Source organism: Anabrus simplex, chromosome 2 (genome assembly GCF_040414725.1).
Source record: "Anabrus simplex isolate iqAnaSimp1 chromosome 2, ASM4041472v1, whole genome shotgun sequence".
Lineage (NCBI taxonomy): Eukaryota > Metazoa > Arthropoda > Insecta > Orthoptera > Tettigoniidae > Anabrus > Anabrus simplex.
Window position 1 is genome coordinate 571,390,827 of NC_090266.1, and position 21,332 is coordinate 571,412,158.

The window sequence follows — 21,332 nt, forward strand, 5'->3', positions numbered from 1 at the left end:
AAGTCAGCAAGGAGATAAAGGCGAGGCTGGCAGCTGGGAGCAGGTGTTTTTTTGCCCTTCAGACGTTACTCAGGACTGATTGAAGATTGAAATTCGTCGTTTACAGGGTCATAATGCACTCAGTGGTGCCGTATGAGTGTGAGACGTGGAGCCCAAATAAGCACGACTAGAACATTCTGCGGGTGTTGGAGAGAAAGTTCTGGAAGAAGATATATGGCGTGATTTACGGTCGAGGAGAATGGCGCAGCAACAAGATCAACAATGAAGTCTACGCCCTATGTAGTGAACTCGAGATTGTTGCGGAAGCCCAAAAGAGGAGACAACGATACCTCGGGCACATCGTAAAGAAGATGATGATGATGATGATGTTTGTTGTTTTAAGGGGCCTTACATCGAAGGTCATCGGCCCCTAACATCATAAAGATAGACCATGACTGAGCAACAAAGAATGTCCTTGAACAACGTCCTGGTGGACAGTGAAGACGGGGGAGATCAAGGACAAGACGGTTGGACAACGTCTCGAGAGATCTGGAGACGTTAGATGTACGTGAATGGTGAAGAAGAGCTCTGGACTGAAGGAGTTGAGCGACTGCTATTCGAGAGGCTAGGGCCCTTCATGGGTTGTAACGCCAGGAGTGTGAATATCACACCTTAATTAACATTACATCCTTTTATTGTTTTGTTAACAATTTTGGATTCCAATTAAAGTAAACATGTTTATTAAGTACAGGCATGAACCTGCTATATCATAAATTATAAACAAAATCACACTCCGCCGTGAGATACGTTACAAGCATGATTTATCAGAATTGCAGCATAACAAACTAAATAAATATATTTCAGTCGGAAATTATTGAAATAATTAAAGAATGGTATATTTTGGAGATCATCTTCCAACCGTCACGGTTACAGTAATAGAATAAGGTTAACAAAGGAACAGGTTATATTGCTGACTACCGAGCTCGATAGCTGCAGTCGCTTAAGTGCGGCCAGTATCCAGTATTCGGGAGATAGTAGGTTCGAATCCCACTGTCGGCAGCCCTGAAAATGGTTTTCCGTGGTTTCCCATTTTCACACCAGGCAAATGCTGGGGCTGTACCTTAATTAAGGCCACGGCCGCTTCCTTCCCACTCCTAGCCCTTCCTTGTCCCATCGTCGCCACAAGACCTATCTGTGTCGGTGCGACGTAAAGCAACTAGCAAAAAAAAAAATATATATTGCTGACTGTCAAAAAAATTTTGTCTTATAAGGCAAGCTTCCAGTTCTCACAACGACAATCGTTCGGAAACATTCTTGGATGAACAAACAAGAGATTAAAGTAACTGGTGTGAAGCGGCATTCTACAATCACCTGCTACCACTAAAACAAGGCTTATGAAATTAAGTATTCGGACAACAAGGTTTGTAGTCACAACGGGCCTAGAACACTGTACCCGTGAAACGTGTGACATGTAAATGCTGAAATCACGTACAACATCTTGAATTTTCGAACGTAATACACGCACCTCCTTCCACATAGTGTTAATGTAGTGTGAGAGGACAGTGCTGCAAGCAAGGTCGTGTCTCAAACAACGAGCAAACAATGACGACACTGGAATCATAGTCAGGTATGCTGCATGTGTCATGAACAGCAAACTTCATGTGCAGCAGTTTACGGAGGGGAATTAGCATGTTCTTTGAAACATATCCAGACGTCTCAAAACCCACAGGAAGGCATAGGCTGGTACTACGGTGCACTTAGTTGACGTTATATAAAATACTGCAACTTTAAAATGATCCTATTATGCAGGTCGACGCCATTCTCCTCATCTTGTTAATGTACTCTTCAAGGGGCACACTGATAATTTATGTGGTGAAAGATGTCGGCTGATAGTTCTTCGTTATTTTAGGTGGTATAATTTTTGTGTGCAAATTCGCATACCTGTGTCCTGAGCCTTTGGTCGGCAAACTTAGCCAGCAACAGAAGCGATGCTCCCTTGAGTTCCATTCCCAGTGCTTTACACATCCAGGACAGTACGAAAGTTGTTGACATCTTACTACTGATTCTGCAGTCATATTCTCTATTTGGAGGTTAGTTACGTTTATTATATGCGAAACACGTTTGCCAAATTCACCATCTGCTCCATGAAATCAGATGTACAGTTTATTCGACAGGTATTCTGACTTGTATATAAGCACCTGAATAAGGTAAGAGTGGGTAGTAGATGCAACTTTGTGAAAAGCAGCTTCAGTCGTCTTCTCCCCAGTCCTGTGTACTAACATAACTGATGCAAATACATAGTAAATTCGACTTTGGTTCGTACTGAACGCTGCATTATCATCGATTGTATTAACAGAAATGAAGTCACGTACAAACCCCAGTGTTCTGAGGTCAAGAAAATGCAAAGTGTAGCATCCCGTCTGCCAACGAACTTTGCGAACTTTCATTATGTTGTTTAAAAGCGGCGTTTGATTTGTTGTAGGAAACACTTGCTGGCTTTAATTTCGTATCCTGTGTAGTGCACATTCCAAAATGTGGCGTATATATGCTCGTGAACTGGAATAATTCTCTATTCTACTGTCGAACCCCTCTGAAGCGCCTCAATTTTTGAGGTGATGTCTAGAATTTTCGGTCAGTTACTGCACCTGATTTACTTTCGAACTGGGTGCTGTCATATATCACACGCAATTTTTCTCCGGAAAAATTTTCGCGCAGCATTTTCCGTTTCATTTTCTTCACAAGAAGTGAAATTGGTTGCGATGATTTTTTTTAATGGATTTCGCGGCATATTACTATATTCAGGCAAAATAACTGACGTTCCATCAGTATCACGTCACAATGTCTCTCTTTCCCACAAGGCAGCACCTTCACGGATATGTTGCACCATTAAGTTATGCAACTCCTGTGTAATGTACCTTTCGATGTCCATCGGAGGCGGTTTTTCCTGTTGGTAATGCTAAACTCACAATAATGGACACGTATTCCTCATACAGTATTCGGTAACATGGGCATATATCCATGTATTGAATGTGACTGCAGCAGGAACAGTCACAGATGAACACGAGGCAGGATACATGCCGGGGATACGCCTTATCCCATAATGGCATTATGGCCACAAAGTACAGAGTATTAGGCACGTTTTGACAGCAATTATTACAGTCATTTACAGTCACGCGCCCTTGTACTTTGGTCTCTCCGTTGTACATCCCAGAAAGTTTCATGGTGATTGTCCTCAAGTGGGAAGGGGGTGAAACAATGCTTATCGGCAGACATGTTCAAAGTACCGAATTAAAAACGACTCATATTTGTTGCTATATATGTGCAAACTACAAGGGAGCATTTCATATCATCGTGGCTACGTCCACAGAGGGGTATAAAGATCCAATAAGACCACTGAAAAACAGCAGTGATGTTAAGTCAGAAAGCTCTCTCACATGAAATGAGTAGTGGTAGCAAGGGGGGCAGAGAAACAGTAGGAGCTGAATCAGCATTTTCCCACGAGGTCATTGACCTCTGGCAAGGTCATTAACCCACGACGTCACGGTCACGTTCTATTGTTTACAAACAAGACCACGTGCTCTTGTTTGACAGGTGTAAGGCGCGGAATTTGAACGAGAGAACAACCCTAACCTCGCAGATATCATCTTGAAGGGTCCTAACCTCACTCCACGTGCTTTTGTTTAAAAAACAAGACCACTTTGCTCAGTGTTTGATAGGTGTGTTTCGCGGAATTTGAATAAGTGTGCAAGGCTAACCTTACTGACGTTATCTTGGAGGAGCCTAACCTCACACCACATGCTTTTGTTTACAAAACAGCTGTCAACACGATCACGTGCTCTTGCTTGACACGTGTGAGGCGCGGAAGATTGCAAGGATAGCCTCAGGGGGCTAAGCTGGGTTAGCGAACCGAGGATTTTCGCTTTGTTGATTTCGCGTTGTTGGGGGTAGGGTAGCCCCCTTACCAAAAATAGGGGAGAGGTGAGTGAGAGATGTGCTCTCTCTCTCCCTCTCTCTCTCTCTCTCTCTCTCTCTCTCTCTCTCTCCCTAGAGGTCCACCGCCTTGGCGATGAGTCCTCTATCAAAAATATTGCCCTGGCTAAGAAGCTAGGGCATGGTTACCTCTTTCGAGGCGACGAAGGGTTTCTGTCTTGTGCATCTCTACTTACTGCATCGTTGAGCGGGTGGGGGGTGCACAGATCCGCGAGCAGTGGAGAGGGTAGTGCGCGCGCATCACCGACTGCTGATATTTGCGCTCACTGGTAGGAGAGATTGTAAAGTTATCTCGAAATATACGAAAGTCGATTAGTTCTCACAACAGCGCACGCAGTCTGTTAGGAGAGTTGTGAGATCCGCGAGCAGTGGAGAGGGTAGTGCACGCGCATCACCTTCTGCCGATATTTGCGCTCTCTTGTAGGAGAGGTTGTAAAATTATCTCGGAGTATACGATAGTCTATTAGTTCACACAACAGCGCAAGAACTCTGTTGGGAGAGTTGTGAAGTTGTCACTCGAAATTTTAAGCGCAGTCTGTTGGGAGGGATTTGAGACCATCTGAAACATTTTCGATAGTCGATTAGTTTACACACATAACAACGCTGTTTTGCGAATGACATCCGCATAGTTATCAGCGCAGTCTGTTGGGAGAGATGTAAAGTTATCTCGTATTCTTTTTCGATAGTCGATCAGTTCAAGCAGCAGAGCTGTTATGGGCGCGCGCCGTCCGACTAGGGCAGCACAACTGCAAGCTGTAAGCTTGCATCCGGGAGTTTGTAGGTTCGAACGCTATTGTCGACAGCCCTGAAAAAGTTTTTTCAGTGGTTTCCTATTTTGACATCAGCATTAGCCGGACTGTGCGAGGACATGTTCGACTTGTCAGCTAAAGGTCCTTTGATTTGATTTGACGTCCGTAGGCGACCCGCGTGTAGTGATGAGGTGGATAAAGACGACACACCCCCCCAGCCTCCGTGCCAGTGAAATTAATTAATGATAGTCAAAATTCCCGACCGTGTCGCGAATCGAACATTGGAACCCTTGTGGCTTTGAGCACAGAGCTGGGGAATAAACCTCTATCTGAATATTAAATATTATGAGCACAGATTATCGCGTGTGTGATACGGAGCCGGGAATCTAACCCGAAAATAGGTAAAAAAATATCTGACCTGGATGGGAATCGAACCCGGGGCCTGCGACGTAATGCATTTGGTGCAGGTCTTCTATTATAGGTTGAGTAAACATCGAATCAACCCATAGTTGCAGGTAAAAATTCCTGACCTTGTCAGGATTCGAACTCTGGGGTTACTAGGTAAGAGACAGGAACGCTACCGCGTGGCTGGTCCCCCTAAGATTGGGTTAATTATTTATGTTTCTGTTGTAACAGTACTGTATGTGAATTTGGGGGACTATGACATTAAGGGCAGATTATTGAAATGGACTGAAGACATTTATGTCGATAATTCGGCTGCAGTGAGAAATGCTATTGGAATGGGTTCTTGGTTCAAGGTACTTACTTTAGTTACATAATGCTTTTATCCTTCAACTTTCTTGTTCATATTTCACATGGATCCTCTTCCGGAAGGTATTAAGTGGCTGGGAAGAATGCAGTTAGGTGAAAATGTAGTAAGCAGTCATGCCCACGACTTAGTCCTAGTGGAAGTTTGTGCAGAAAGCCTTCAATCTAATATCCTGGAACTTGAAAAAGGGTGCTCTGAGTACGGTTTGGAATTTACTCTCTGCAAGGCTGAATTGATGTCAATAGGTAAGAATATAAGTGAATGTCCGATTGGGAATACAAAACTGAAACAGGTAGATAATTTCAAGTATTTAGCATGTGTATCCTCCCAGGACAGTAATATGGTAAGTGAGATTGAATGAAGGTGCACCAAAGCTAATGAAATGAGTTCACGGTTGCAGTCGACAGTATTCTGTAAGAAGAAATTCAGCTCCTTGACAAAACAATTAACACCGGTGTGTTTTCAAACTCTGCGTAACGAGAGTGAAAGCTGGGTGGAATCAGGCTGTCCTATTAATGAATTAGAAGTAACAAACATGAACGGAGCAAGAATATTTGCTGGTACACACAGGTGGGAACAAAGCCAGGAGGGTACGGTACTCGTAATGGCTAAGTTAGAATTGAACTCGACGAATGACTCTGTACGCATAAGTCGACTTCGGTGGTGGGGTCATGTGAGGCGAATGAATGACAGTAGGTTACCTAGGATAATAATGGACTCTGTTATGGTGGGTAAGATAAGTAGTGGGAGACCAAGATGACGATGTTTAAGTTCAATCTCTAACTATTTAACGACACTGCCACAGAAGTAGTTACAGGGGGAGGATTGTGGTGGTGCTTAATAAATTCACAGAGTCTATAATGAAGGTGTATGCATTTATGTATGTATGTAACATGTATAATAAAATGATTCTACTACAACACATACCCTACTTCATTTGCGGAAAGTCAAGAGATATCTCAAGTAGTCATCAATCCTTAATAATCCTGGCGCACATAACGTCGTGGCACATGGAAGATATAGGGGATATAGGAAGTGGCACTAATAAAGGATGATGAATTCACAGAAATAAATTTCATTTCACACATTTATTTACCTTTAGGACCTATAACATATGAAAATCTGTGACTGTGAGTAATGATCGTTTATTGACTCACTGAAAATATTATTCGACGGAAGAATTACAAATTCAGATAGATGCAGGCAAATGGGATTGTACATCAGTTATAAATTTCCCAACTTTACTCATAAATTAGAATATTATCTTCTCATTCTTTAATTTAACAATGATTCTCTGGAAATGACTCGTTCGAAACGACTTAATCAAATATTTGCGAGTTCCCAAACATTCTGGAAGTTAAGAAATTAACATCTCACTGAATGAAAAACTTGAAATGACCTTTCTTACGAAAATTAAAGATTACATTATGTGTTTGGATTTTATTCACTTCTACAGGTGTAAATTACAAAAAATAACTAGACTCATTGCCGAGATTTGACCATTGCAACTTCATCAAAAAACTAAATTAATCCAACTAAAATAAATTATCTGGTTGCTTCAACAGTTATTTACAAAGCGGATGCAACAACGTTGACTTAGGAAACAACACTAATATAATTCACAACGATGGAAATCTTTTATATAACACCAACCATATGGACGAATACTAAAAAATTGAAAATGACATAACTACTATCTCGGCTAACTAAAACCACACCATCTTACTACGAATCGTGCAAATTTCTCCAAATCTACGAATATACAAAACATTCGCGTCTTTTCCTAATATCCTGGAACTTGAAAAAAGGGTGCTGTTAGTATGGTTTGGAATTTAGCCTCTGCAAGGCTAAATTGATGTCAATAGGTAAGAATATAAGTGAATTTCCGATTGGGAATACAAAAATGAAACAGGTAGATAATTTCAAGTATTTAGAATGTGTATCCTCCCAGGACAGTAGTATGGTGAGACTGTTTGGATTTTATTCACTTCGAAATGTGTAAATTCCACAAAATAACTAGACTCATTCAGCATAGGAAAATGAACACAACGAAGACTGCTCTGATGGACTGTATATCCAAATGTGGCTGAGAGGAGTGACCAGTCTTAAGGAACATAATGGATACGAAGAGCATTGTCAGATACGCGGTGTTGTTTCTTAAGGGACGATATTTCAAGTGTTACCTCAGTTAGGCTTCGGAAGACTCACTCTACAAGTGGCAAAGAAATGCTTGTGATAAATATTATCAACAAGTTAAATTCACACCGTGTTAAATCATATCAGAAGACTTTGTCTGTCTAAATGAGTAATTATTCAACCATTCGCAAGTATACCGACGATGTGCCTTAACTTTCCAACTGCACAAACAATTCACATGATAAACTTTACACGAAGTCATTATACTCAAACATCGCACAGAATTCCTCTAAAACGGCTTCCAAACACCACATTATTTCGACGAAGTCGTTTAAGACTCATATGGGGAAAATTTTGAAACAACATTGAATGTCGTACACAATTCAAAACACATACACATCTTCTACAGGGTCTTTCACTCAAAGTGGGGTCGGCCGGCCGGCCGGCGCAACTTAGCGCAGCGGGTAGATAGGCGAGCCGGTCAGACGAGTACACGGCAACTCGCTGAGCTTAGGGCTGGGAGAGCTCCCGTATCAATCGCATGTAAATAACACATAGTAACGCATAATAAAGTAAAATGCTTTCTCACCTTGTGATAGAAGCTGCTTAAAATGTCCTCCACCTTCATCGACATATTTCTGGCTTCATCTAAGAAAATTTTCATTCATACGTATTGGTTCATCTACCGAGATAGCCTCAATTTCTCTCGTGATATTTTATTTCATTTCATCTACAGTGTGAGGGTTTGTTGCATAAAACTTATTTTAAAACGTTTCCCATAAATAAAAATCGCAAATCGTAAGATCTGGGGATTTTGCGGGTCACAATGATTTCCTAATTACTCTGTTGTCATAAAATTCATCAATTAAACTTAATGACTCGTTAACGGTACACGCGGTTGCCGAGTCTTGCAGGAAATATCCGGACCGGCATTCATTGTCCGTCAATCGTTAAAAAATGGTACGAGAATGTCATTCCTATATCTCTGCCCAGTGATAGTGGTTTCAATTTTTTTGTTAGTGGTTTTACGATGCAGTGACACAGATAAGTTTTATGGCGACGATGGGATAGGAAAGGCCTAGGATTTTGAAGGAAGCGGCCGTGGCTTTAATTAAGGTACAGCTCCAGCATTTGCCTGGTATGAAAATGGGAAACAATTGAAAACCATCTTCAAGGCTGCCGACATTGCGATTCGAACCCACTATCTCCCGGATGCAGATTGTGGTTTCAAAACTATAGGCCCTATTATTCTCTCTGAAGTTACTGTCGCCATCACTTCCATTTTCACACTGTAGATGAACTCAAACAAAATATCACGAGAGAAATTGAGGCTATCTCGGTAGATGAACTAATGCGTATGAATGCAAATTTCCTTAGATGAAGCTAGAAATATGTACATGTAGGTGGAAGATATTTTCCACATATTCTCTTACAAGGTGAGGGATTATTTTACTTTGATTATTCGTTATTACGTGTGCTTGTTATTTACGTGCGATTCATACCAGCGCTATCCCGGCCCCAAGTTCAGCGAGTTGCCATTAGCTCGTCTGACCGCTCGCCCATCCAGCCGCTGCGCTGCGTCGACCGTCCGGTCGGCCCCACTTTGAGTGAAAGTCCCTGTACAAATTTATGGAGCGAACATCATCTATTTAATCACATTGTTTTATGCTTGGCCCTACAGATGCATTACTTTTCATTAATTATTATTATCAAGTCCTATCATTTAATAACGAGCAAACAGAATTAATTTATGATGACTTTAACATATTTTAGACCACATGGTTCTAGATATTCATGAAAATTGGAGTCTAATCTATAGCCATGAGTAATGATCATCCCAAAATAAATTAGTTGCAAACTTCATGATGAATTCACTAACATTTAAACTATTTATGCACGTTAAGTTTAATGATATGATTACAAAAGTCGGAAATAATATCTTCTCGGCATGCTAGGGTTACATTAAGGAAGAAGTCCTTTATTATACTTGTGACTGATCATGTCACTATGTCATAATTAATTTAAAATACAAAATTATCCGTACTCGGGAAGAAAAATCTAGAAGAATCAGGATGAGGAGAAGTTTCCTAATAAATGTTTATGGCTATAATTCTCGGCCATGAGCGTACGTTATCTAAAGTAGAATTAAACTGAACGAATGCTCATTTCTATTACTACATCAAATAAAAAATAATAATGAGTCGACTTATCTTGGTCTGCAAACTAGAACCTGGAGAGATTCACTCATTTGGTGAGGTTGGTTATTGGTTTGTGTGACGTTATCCTTCACACCCATGCTGCCGTCGGTGCTGGCTCTCCTTATAAGCTGGCATGGTATTGGCTTCGATTCCAATCGTGAAATCCATGTAAAATCTGGGGTATCACACTTCGAACATGATGAGAAGTAGTGTAATCCTCTTCATAAAGCTTGTAATTCTTTGTGGTGCAATATTTCTGCAGTATCTGAAACTTAAATAAATAGAATTAGAATATGTTCCGTAGCCACGCCATACGAGATAAAAATCAAACTATACGTTACTTTTATAAGTCCGTAGCGGTCTAACAACTGCGTCGTTCTCTTGTCAGCCAAAACAGTGGTGATACTGTACGAAGAAACAATTGTATATGAGTGTGAAACGAGAAATTATATCACTTCACATATGTAGGTCACAAGAAGTCACGTGATCACTGAAAGTTCCAACTGAGTTCCCAAAATGTTACATCTCCTTGTTATTTTTCTAATTCGAGACTTTCGAGAATTTTCATAATTTGGATAAATTAATTATTGCTCATTGACACCGGTATCTTAGTTTAGATCACATAATTCAATCACCGAATAATTCACACCCGTAATTCATGCTCTCTCGGTCTTGCGTCAAAATATTTCCTCCCAGTGTAAATTTTGTTCAGTGTATGCAGTCCACACACAGCTGACTGGTATTTTAAAACTAGTCTATCAATACTCGCAAGGTCGCTGTGGTCACGTGTCCCATAAAATACAATATAAAATAGTTCTTTGGGTTCCTTGCTGTCTGACTTAGTCCAAACATCTCCAACTATCTGGATGTCACACTTCACTGACCAAAGCTCGTATGAGGAAGAGATATGAAATCGGCACAGTATGTATGTATGTATGTATGTATGTATGTATGTATGTATGTATGTATGTATGTATGTATGTATGTATGTATGTATGTATGTATGTATGTATGTATTTATGCACGAATGTTTCTAATATTCATTAAAATTCATTAACAAAATCAGATTGATCGACTAACCTATTAATTGAAACTCATACTCCCTGAGTGATTGGTAACCACGGATTGATTAGGGATATATCAGTCACTTAGGTGAAGATTATTGTAATATATTCGAAACTTCCTTGGCCTGCAGACAATGTACATATAATGCAATACCGTCCAATATGGATGGAAAACATTTTTAGTTCAGCAGATAGAGAGAGCTTCGACTCAAGATTAATACAAACACCAGGTTTGGTTGCTTGTTGAGTCAATTAGCAAATGAGATCATAATATGAATGTATGTAAAACATACGTCTATGATTTGATACTTTGTGAATGGTGATACTCCACTACTACTGCTACTACGACTAATACTAATAATACAATTAATAATAATTAATATATTATCAACTGCCAATGGAGTTACAAGGCTGACTCTGTATTGTACTTGTCTAGGCGCTCTCGTTCTCTGCACAAAAATCAAATATGGTTGCGGAGTATTGGCATTTACGAGACCTTAAATACAAAAATATCCTTTCCAAGGATCTATCGACACGTTAAATAACCTCATTTGACGTTATACTTGGAACGATCCATTGTTATTATTATTATTATTATTATTATTATTATTAGTAGTAGTAGTAGTAGTAGTAGTAGTAGTAGTAGCAGCAGTAGGTGTTGTTGTTGTTGTTTTGTTGCAGAATTATTATGGTGTGCGATATTAATGCACCAATTTAGTTGCTCATTTTTCGCTCGGATGGGTGAGGTTCAAATCCCTGTTTCGACATCAGTTGGACCTAGAAATACCAGATAAATTTTCATCAACAACCTACAGCATACACTACTGTTCACCCCAACAACCATGACTAGATTACATTGAACGTCGATGCAAGTTCAGAAATTGGAATCTGATGACACAATTTGGCATCATCAGTAAGGAAAACACCTTGGTTATAAATAGACTAAGGATGTTAACAAAATACACTGAACCACTTACCTCCGCAAATGCATTGTGAAACTGGAGTGGGACGCAGACCCCATTGCCACCATAGAATTCATCTCCAAACACTCCAGTGAGAGGCAAAAGGCTCATAAACAAAGCAACACACCAAAGTCCACATGTTATGTAGACTCCTGACTTTAGAGACTGCCTGGGTGCCAATGGCTTCACGACACAAATGAGACGGTCCCAGGTGATCAGCACAAGGATCATGATCGATGAAACTGAGCTAAGAGTGTTTAGGACTCCTACAATAAAGCAATGGCATAAATGTATTAATATAACTTTACAATTAAATGTATAAACATAATAAACAATAACAAATGAACAAAATATTTCTCGGAGCCACTGCCTTCTTATTTCATCTCTTTGCTTGAGAATTATAATGACTTCCTAATCACCGCCCTTTTTATAACGTTTTACCGATATTAGGAAGACGACAATGAGTATACACTGTCTCTTTATTTCTGTATCAATTCTGTTTATTTATATCCTCTTAGATCATAAGGATGACAGAGATAAGAAATGGAGGATTCCTCGTGGATTTTAAACCATCAGCGGCACCGTATTCATTGTGCTTGCACGAAATGAGCGAGTATTAATAATTAGGGCCGTACTTGTCTAGAGTAGGATGAGCAGCACGTCTAATATATTCTCGGCATTCGGGTTAATGTACATAAGCCCCAATTTATTCATATTTAAGTTATTTGACTAATTATAGCATTTCATTAGATGCAGTACTGAATTAAACTTCGTAACTCCTAACACAGTTCCTTTAAAGGATACCACCAATTCAGAAGTGTGCAAGTTGTGCAACTGCATCATTTTTATTGAGTCTGTCTGTATTGAACCTCATGTCTGTATATGTCAATCGTCACGATCATCGTTTACATTAACTTGTGTACGTATTAGGGTATACATTTACCTGCCAGTATGAATTTTATACTCAGTATCTAGAACATAACATTTGGATGATTTTGCTATTATAACGTGCTCCGATCTTTTCTACTGTTTTCTGGATTCTACGTCTGCTACGCTGCATATGCCGCTACTAACCTGTGTGTGCTCGCTTCGCCCGTCCAGTTTCAACTGCTCGTGCTGCTTACCCTCCCTCTTTCCTTCCCCTACCGCTTCGCTGCGCATTGTGTACTGTATGCTCTCGTCCTTTCTGGACGCTTCTATCTGAATATAAATTGGCCTGCTCTGGGCTTGAGCAGCGAGTTGGGACGAACACGACGATTTGTGTGGAGGGAGGACTTTGTTTTATTCTGCTACCAGCTGGACTGTGTACAATGTTTCTTTTAAAAAGTGCTTTGTTTACCATTGGAAAGCTACAACTGCTGGACGGGTGAGCGAAAACTTTAACTTATTTCATTTCCATGTTGCTCCTTAAACTTTCTTATAACGCTGCACTTCTTCATTTTCAAATTGCCGTTATTGGCCATCAATCACAGTTCATGTTGATAATAAGTTAACTGCAGCTATTGATAGCGGTATCTCACTTTGGGATTACATTACCATCTCACTCCGAAGTTGGACTTTGTGATACGTCAGGTGATCGCTGTGATATGAACCATTGAAACTCAACTATTTTCCCGAGCAAACGCATGTATAGAATCAATTGAACTATCACCTAGCCTCTGCTTGCTATTTTGAGTTTCATAGATACTGGCTGGTCCTATTTATCCAAATCCCTGTTGGTAGCCATTGGTACTATTTTCTTTCACGTCCCTTCCCTTTCCCCACCTTCCAATTCCACGTCCCTTCCTCCTTTTATTTTTCAGGATGTATTAATGTACAGTGGCCCATACGTCTTTCAAATTTTAATATTTTTTTGGTGTTCATACGTAAATTGTTGTTTTCCTTGTGTAGGATACTCCTCATGTAAAAGAGGTTGTATTGTTATTGAAGGTTTTGAGTCTAGCTGTTGTCTTTAAACCAAAATCGGAAAATTAATATGGTGGTCCCATATGTTATTTTTTTCTCTTTTGGAAGTCAGAACTAACTGACCTTTGGATGATTGTTGTTTCCTTTGGCTTGTAAAAAAATGTTTTTTCTGGGTGTTTTGGTTAATATATTGTTATTATGAAAAAATCTCTTTCCCTTTGCCTTTTTTGTCGTTTGTCGTACGCCTTTCCTTGCCCTCAAAAATAATTTTGTACCTACCTCGGTTCCTCTGAATATATGGACTCAGTGAAACTGCTTCCATTATGCGCTCTGCTGAAAACCTTTCACATTGAAAATTGAATACTACCTGAGAACTTGTGCACGGACGGACTCATGTTTTTTTTTTTGGGGAGAGTTGTTACACCCCTTTAGTGCATCATCACGTGCATTGATTGGTACTGCGTCCGTTGGATTAATATCCTAGTTCATGCCTTGTGTTTTTTCTCGATGTATTGTCTTGCCATTCCCACTCTGGTGCGTGGGAAGATCATATTCTGAGCGTATATACTTTTACCATAAATTACGACATATACCTTACCTACATTAATCCATACCCCCGTACCTTACTCAACACCACCTCCCCAATCCGTAATTTTACCACACTATGAATAGTCTATATGTTACGTAGTTATGTGGCGTATATATTCTCAAGGAAGGCTTTGCCTATCGTTTTAATTTTTCATTGGGTACACAAGTTCTCTAAAGCTGTTCTCCTACTTTAACACGAAAAGTATTAATGTAATGTTAAATTTCTTATTCTTGATTAAGTTATTTTTACTTTTCCTAATAATTTTGATCAGAAATACACAAACCTTTTATCTCTCAGATAATAATAAAACTATTATATTCAGTCGAATGTTACTGTCAGATATCTACTTCCATTCACATTTTCCACCAAGTAACTTCGCATTGGAAAACCTGATTTATAGGAAGTATTTAAATGTTTAACGGTCTCTCCTGAAAAGTAACGCTTAAAGACTTTTATATGTTCACCCTACGTCAACACACACACAGGAGTACTTTTGGTTAAGGTTTTTCTTCGTGTTAAGGTGAGGCTGCTAAAATCAGAACCAGATGCTTCTGACTTTTATCTCCTGTTGGTCAGTCTAGAGGTTATTTATATTCTAAAGTTATCCAACAAGGGGATATTTGCAGATGTACGGGGATGAATTTGGCACCTACCAATTTGAAACTAAACATCTTTTGGGCTGTATCATTTTAACCGAAGAATATTGTCCTTAAGACACCCATAGAGCAACTGAAATGAGGTAATATAGACATATTTCATTTAACTCATTAAAAATACATTATTTGTAAACCTCAGTCTTTTTGTAACGACTTCGTTTTATTTCAACTAAACAGTTAGTTTAACCTTATATTATTTCAAATATTCTTACTCTAAAATGAGGACCATATTATTTTATTTTTGAGATTGATTATCGTAATATCAGTATGTCTAAAATGCTGTTGAGGTGAAACCTGCGAAAGAGAATGGATTCCTTATTAGACATGCCCTTATTAGACATGGAAATAGCACATGTGAAGGATGAACATTTTTAATCAGAGTGGATTTTTATTTAATTTCAATGTTATTTTAATTTAATATGCCAACGTTTGATCTGTGAAATTCAACGCAGGTTCTTTTCGAAAGAAATCATTTTCCGCCTGTCAAGTTATTTGTTTCAAGCCTTGTTTGGCCACAACATGAGCGTTAAATTATATTGCACATTACAGTTATGTCTTCAAACACACTGCCAGTCATTATTATTGCAATGTTAAGAAAATATTCAGAGACCTTGTGACAGAAAATCAATATGATTACCTTCATAATTATGTTCGCCGTACAACACGGTACATAAAATAGTATTTCGTCTGGTATTTAATAACAGGTGCTACTCAGCACAACGCATCGAGGAAGAAAATGTTGAATTTTTGTCTGGGGTTATGTAAATCCATATGGTTTAGAAACACTCCCCAAGTTTGCATGTTTGTGCTGTGAGTTGACGACTGTAAACCAGTTGTATGATCATTAACTAGATGTTTCCTACAATCAGTAGAATTAGCAATAGCACATGTGCAGGATGAACTGGACCATGCTTAGTAGTGAAGGAAGAGATGGAATCTACGTGCTAAATGTCATAACGCATTCACTTCTTGGAAAAGATCTGAATTAGTTCCCGAAGACAATAAGTAACAGCACGTTCTACATATTAGAGTTCGGTTAAATTTGCGGAAATGAATACTAGGTGCAAGTAAGACAAGGATCCAACGGAATGTCAAGTCATTACGAGAGATATTGGGCTGTTATGGTGATATATAAAGCAGATATCTCCCATTAAGCAGCCACGGTATCCCTGGACGCTGATGTGACCATCACAGAGTTACCGACAGGAGAAGGCTTCGTTAAAAAGAACAACGTCATACCATTTGCTATTATCTTGCTACCACTGTAGCAGAGACTCCTCCGGTGTGGAGTCGAAGTTAGCCGAAGCAATGGGTAACTTCAAAACATGATAAAAAAATGAAGATGGTTCCGACACGACGGCGATGTGAAGAGGGGTCGTTGCGTAAAGTACGCGAACTCAGCGCTCTCCCACTGCGTAATACTGGCACCAAGTCCTGCTTTCCGATGCGACACACTGCTTTCCGTGGACATAAATGGTGCAGCTGTAAATGTCACTGATCTTACTATTGTTCTCACTCGATCTCTGTATTCTGCGGGCTTTTTATCGACTGCGTACACCCTTCCTGGTGTTACAAAATTGATGGCTAACAGTGTGAAGTGTAATCAATTTTCAAATTAGTGACCACAGTATATAGAACTACTTCACTTTATTATACATCATCGGCTGATAGTCCGACTCGTTGGTTGAATGGTCAGCGTACTGGCCTTCGGTTCAGAGGGTCCCGGGTTCGATTCTCGGCCGGGTCGGGGATTTTAACCTTCATTGGTTAATTCCAGTGGCCCGGGGGCCGGGTGTTTGTGCTGTCCCCAACATCCCTGCAACTCACACACCAAACATAACACTATCGTCCACCACAATTACCAACTGTTACCTACACATGGCAGATGCCGCCCACCCTCGTCGGAGGGTCGGCCTTACAAGGGCTGCACTCGGCTAGAAATAGCCATACGAAATTATTATTATTATATCGGCTGATAATCCAAATATGGACATATAAAATCCAAGAAACCGGGCGAGTTGGCCGTGCGCGTAGAGGCGCGCGGCTGTGAACTTGCATCCGGGAGATAGTAGGTTCGAATCCCACTATCGGCAGCCCTGAAAGTGGATTTCCGTGGTTTCCCATTTTCACACCAGGCAAATGCTGGGGCTGTACCTTAATTAAGGCCACGGCCGCTTCCTTCCAACTCCAAGGCCTTTCCTGTCCCATCGTCGCCATAAGACCTATCTGTGTCGGTGCGACGTAAAGCCCATAGCAAAAAAAAAAATCCAAGAACTGAAGCCAGGAAGGATTTCAATTTTCGCTATACTCTGAAGGCTCCCCAATTATTACTCCTGATATTGAAAAATGAAATAAACAATGAAAATATTTCAGGATTCCTTAAGGCGCAATAGTGTCCCCCATGTTCGGAAGACAAATAAAATTAAAATGATTCGGATAACTACTGAGAGTTACATCTAAAAGAGTGAGTATTTGCTTTATAAAACCCAGAATACTGCCATGGTTATCAGTGTGTATCTCAAGATATACAAATTAATTCCTGCCAAAATTAAAAAAATTAAAATAGTGTTGTATATCCACTACACTGCTAATTAAGGTAATATACTCCAAAAGTTTTAGTTAAGTATTAAAGAGGGTGTAAAAATTAACCTCGTTATGAAAACCCCACTTCATTCGTTTTGATTTGTTTAATGCACTGTGCTTATTAGAAAATAGTATGTTAAGTGAACTTTGAAGAAAATCTCTATTACACCCATATCCCGAAATGATATGAAATGGAAAATCATTCTAACCAATATCTAGTCGCAAATATAGCCAGCGCAGCGAAATTCACTGAAGTGCGGCATGGTACTTCCAACAACAATTTTGGGTCGGAAGCCTTAATTCCAGTAGGCAACGTTAAATTACGTAGCAGGAAGCTTGAAACCGACAGCACATGTTGAGATCCCTCGAATAAAATTGAGATGCCGACAGGCTAGCATTTATGTTACTATGTTCTCACGGGAACCGGATTTTGAGAGCAATAAAGACACTCCAAGTGGCTGAACAGATGCAGAGCTGAAGACAAGGGAAGGAATTTTTTATTAAGGGATAGAGCGATACCAGACACCTCTTTTTAACTGGTGGTTTTGCCCATACGGAAGCACGTCAGAAACCCCCAGGCAAAGTCAAGCCAATCACAACGCTCAAAATTATTCGTTTTAAACCAGCGTCTCAGACAATTCACTGAAACTCAGGTGTGTGGAAAATGTTAATGGAGAAATAGTGTGATACAGACAGCAGGATAAAATGTCACATTTTCTGTCCAGTTTCCGTTATTAATTACACGCGTTACAATTATATTTGAGAAAGTGCGTAGCTGTAACGCACATGCCGCGCTGTGAATCACGTGTTGCCGTTATACATAAACCTACAGTAAGTTCTTAAGAGAAGATAGTGCTACCCAAGCCGATAAATTAATTAAGCACTCTAGGATCGACTTCCTAGATAAAGTTCATCGTGATTAAGCACGAATATTGTAAGTTCAGGAATACCTTTGGTGAAAATATACGACTTGTGAAATAAAAATTAATCCTTATAAGGATATCCACCCCCACAGCGGAGGATTACCAAGTGTACGAACAACCTGCGGTTAGGAAGAAGAACCTTATAGTATTCACGCAACTATAAAGGAGACCCGATCACCGCGCTTACTCTCAGTGTGCATCCTCAGTGTGCGGTATACTCTCAGTCTATTCTCAGTGTGTATTCTGTTCTCAATGTCAGTTCGTTCGTGTTACGTGTCACCTGTAATCCTCTCGAGTGAGTAAGTTACTTCAAAACTTTTAGTTTTTCTGTGTCAAGCAACATTAACTTTAAATCAGTCATTCCGACAACTAACTTTAGACCATCAGAATCTCAGTGCTCAATGAGTTAAAGAATTAATTTGGAATAACACCTTCAAGTGGGAAAATAAACAGTATAAGCCTAACTTTAACATACTAGTAAGTCCACGCCTTGCCGCATAAACTATGCCATTGGCAAGCGCAAAAGCAACTTATTTTCCAGTACGCCTGATGTAAATATAAGACAGGTAGATTACGAGGAAAGCAGACGGGCAATGATTAAGGTAATAGACGCTTGGTCATAATTATTTGGTTGAGGGAAAGTAGCTGCCAGGAGAAGAATGTGTGAAATTATCGAGAAGCTCGCTAAGGCCAGTTCAAAATAGCAGGGTGACCGACCTGCAAGCGTAAACGATTTTAAGTGACCTTTTGGGAAGGGAGCGGAACTAATCCTATATGACTGACCACTACTTGGATAGAACATCTCAATGCCCAGCTGATCAGGAGGTAATGATAGAGTGTTCCAACAGTAGTTTCATCATAGGAGCAATAGTATACCCTTGTGTAGAGTCAATTACTTATAATCGGAAGTGTAAGTGTAAGACAAATTGTATAACTAGTAAGTAAGTTCATCAAGATCAAGTTTCGTGTGTGTGTGACGAAGTGTACTTGAAGTCGCCAATCATGTCTGGATAGGTCGGCTTTACAAGGATGTCCCGTTTCTCAGTCGCCATGGGCTAAACGAAGCAGGACAGTCGGATGGACTTCAGATGAAATGCCCGGCAATCTTCAAATGAGTAACTGAACTGAAATCTAAGATGTTCTTTAATCTAATTATGTAAATAATACTTTAAGACATGAGTTTGTCAAAGATAAATGTCAGTATCATAATCTGCATTCAATATTAGTCGTGTAGTAATAATATCGCAGTCGTCTCCTGATATTATGTTATTTAATTTGAGATCGACGAGCTGCCAACGGAGACTAAACTTTCAGTACGGTACAGAGTTAAACGTATATTTCATGGAAAAATTATTTTTCTACCTACTATCTTCAATTACACTAAGGTCAGTGAATTTTCATTCTCACGGAATAATAGTTATAATAATAATAATATTTCGCGCAGAGAGATGTTTATGACGTTTCGACCGTCTTCATATTAAGCTATGCCCCTAGTTGTGATTTTTATGATCATGGTAACATATTTTACGGGATTGTTATTAATCGTGTAAGTCCTGGAAACCAGTTGAGATTGTTTTTGTTCTTTTGAATTAAAGTAAAAGAGTCATTGTTGCTATATTGGAAGCAACGGGGTTAGTTGTGGAAGGTTGTTGAACATTGATTGGTCCGTTATGATGAGGATGACGAGCATTTATTGTAAGTTTATCATGAGAGTAAAGGAAGAGATAATTTCTATGCCAGCGGATAAGCTGAGAGGTAAATTATATAAATATTAAAAGTATAAGAAATACACGAAGCTCTGTATACGAGAAAAGGGCAATAATTTGTATACTCGGGAACATGGATGTCACGTGAGGTCTACGGTGATATGAATAAAGATAAATGGGAAAATAAGGAAGTAAGATAGTGCTCACTACAGTGATAAAAATGACCTAGCTAAGAAAAGAGTACCCACGCAACCAATCATCAGACATCTACCTATGTAACGATTATAGAAGGCTCTCTGACCCTTGCAGGTGAGCTAAGGCCACTTTTAACGAAAATAATATCAAATGGTTTTCATCTGGAAATTTGGTAAGCAATAGGATGTAGCAGGTATGACTACATATTGGATTTTATGTTAACGTCATCCGAGATGTTTCCTTTCGCCATGTCTTGAATTGATAATTATACTTCATGAAGTTATTAGAGATCATTATGTTCTTGTATGCCAGGAGACAGTCATGAATAATCCACATCAAGGTCATGGTCGACGCTGATTTCAATGATAACATCCATAGACATTGAAATCAACACGCGTAGTAGAAATCAGTAAATTAACGGTTCAACATTTTTGTATTGTGAATAACCATGTGCGTGAATCGGCGTGCATGTAAATTGGTGTAGAATATTAGCATAGATGTATTTTTATTTCAACAGTGTTTTCTCTCTGATTATTTTATTTATCAAACGTGGTGACTGACTGTGATTATAAATGGGGATAGATTTTCTTTGACTAAGATGGGAGATTTTCTGCTGTGTTTTGTATAATGTTATATTCATGATAGCTCACGTCAATTTAACTAGACAGCTTCATAGATTCACTTCTTGTTTAAATAATAACAGCAACACAATTATAAACGTGACTGAACAGCGTCCCCTATGATTATATATTTTCTCATGTGTAAATGCAGACAAGGTTGATCTAGAAAGTACAAATGTGTGTTATGTAATTTTGATTTGTTCAGGTAGTTCGGATCCCTGTTAGACCAAATAAGATCAACGCTTGTCATGTAAATGGAAATAATAGCTGTTCAGTTGACTAGAAACTCAATTAAACTTGAAGTAATT

General features: G+C 39.4%; 1 protein-coding gene across 1 annotated transcript in view; it reads right to left on the reverse strand.

Annotated features, from left to right (window-relative positions):
- Nucleotides 1-21,332, reverse strand: part of LOC137498472 (relaxin receptor 1-like) — a 342,152-nt gene that overhangs the window by 18,074 nt on the left and 302,746 nt on the right. Inside the window, exon 12 of the mRNA XM_068226010.1 lies at nt 11,863-12,113. Coding sequence (XP_068082111.1) covers nt 11,863-12,113 — 251 coding nt within the window. The remainder of the gene's footprint in view (nt 1-11,862; nt 12,114-21,332) is intronic.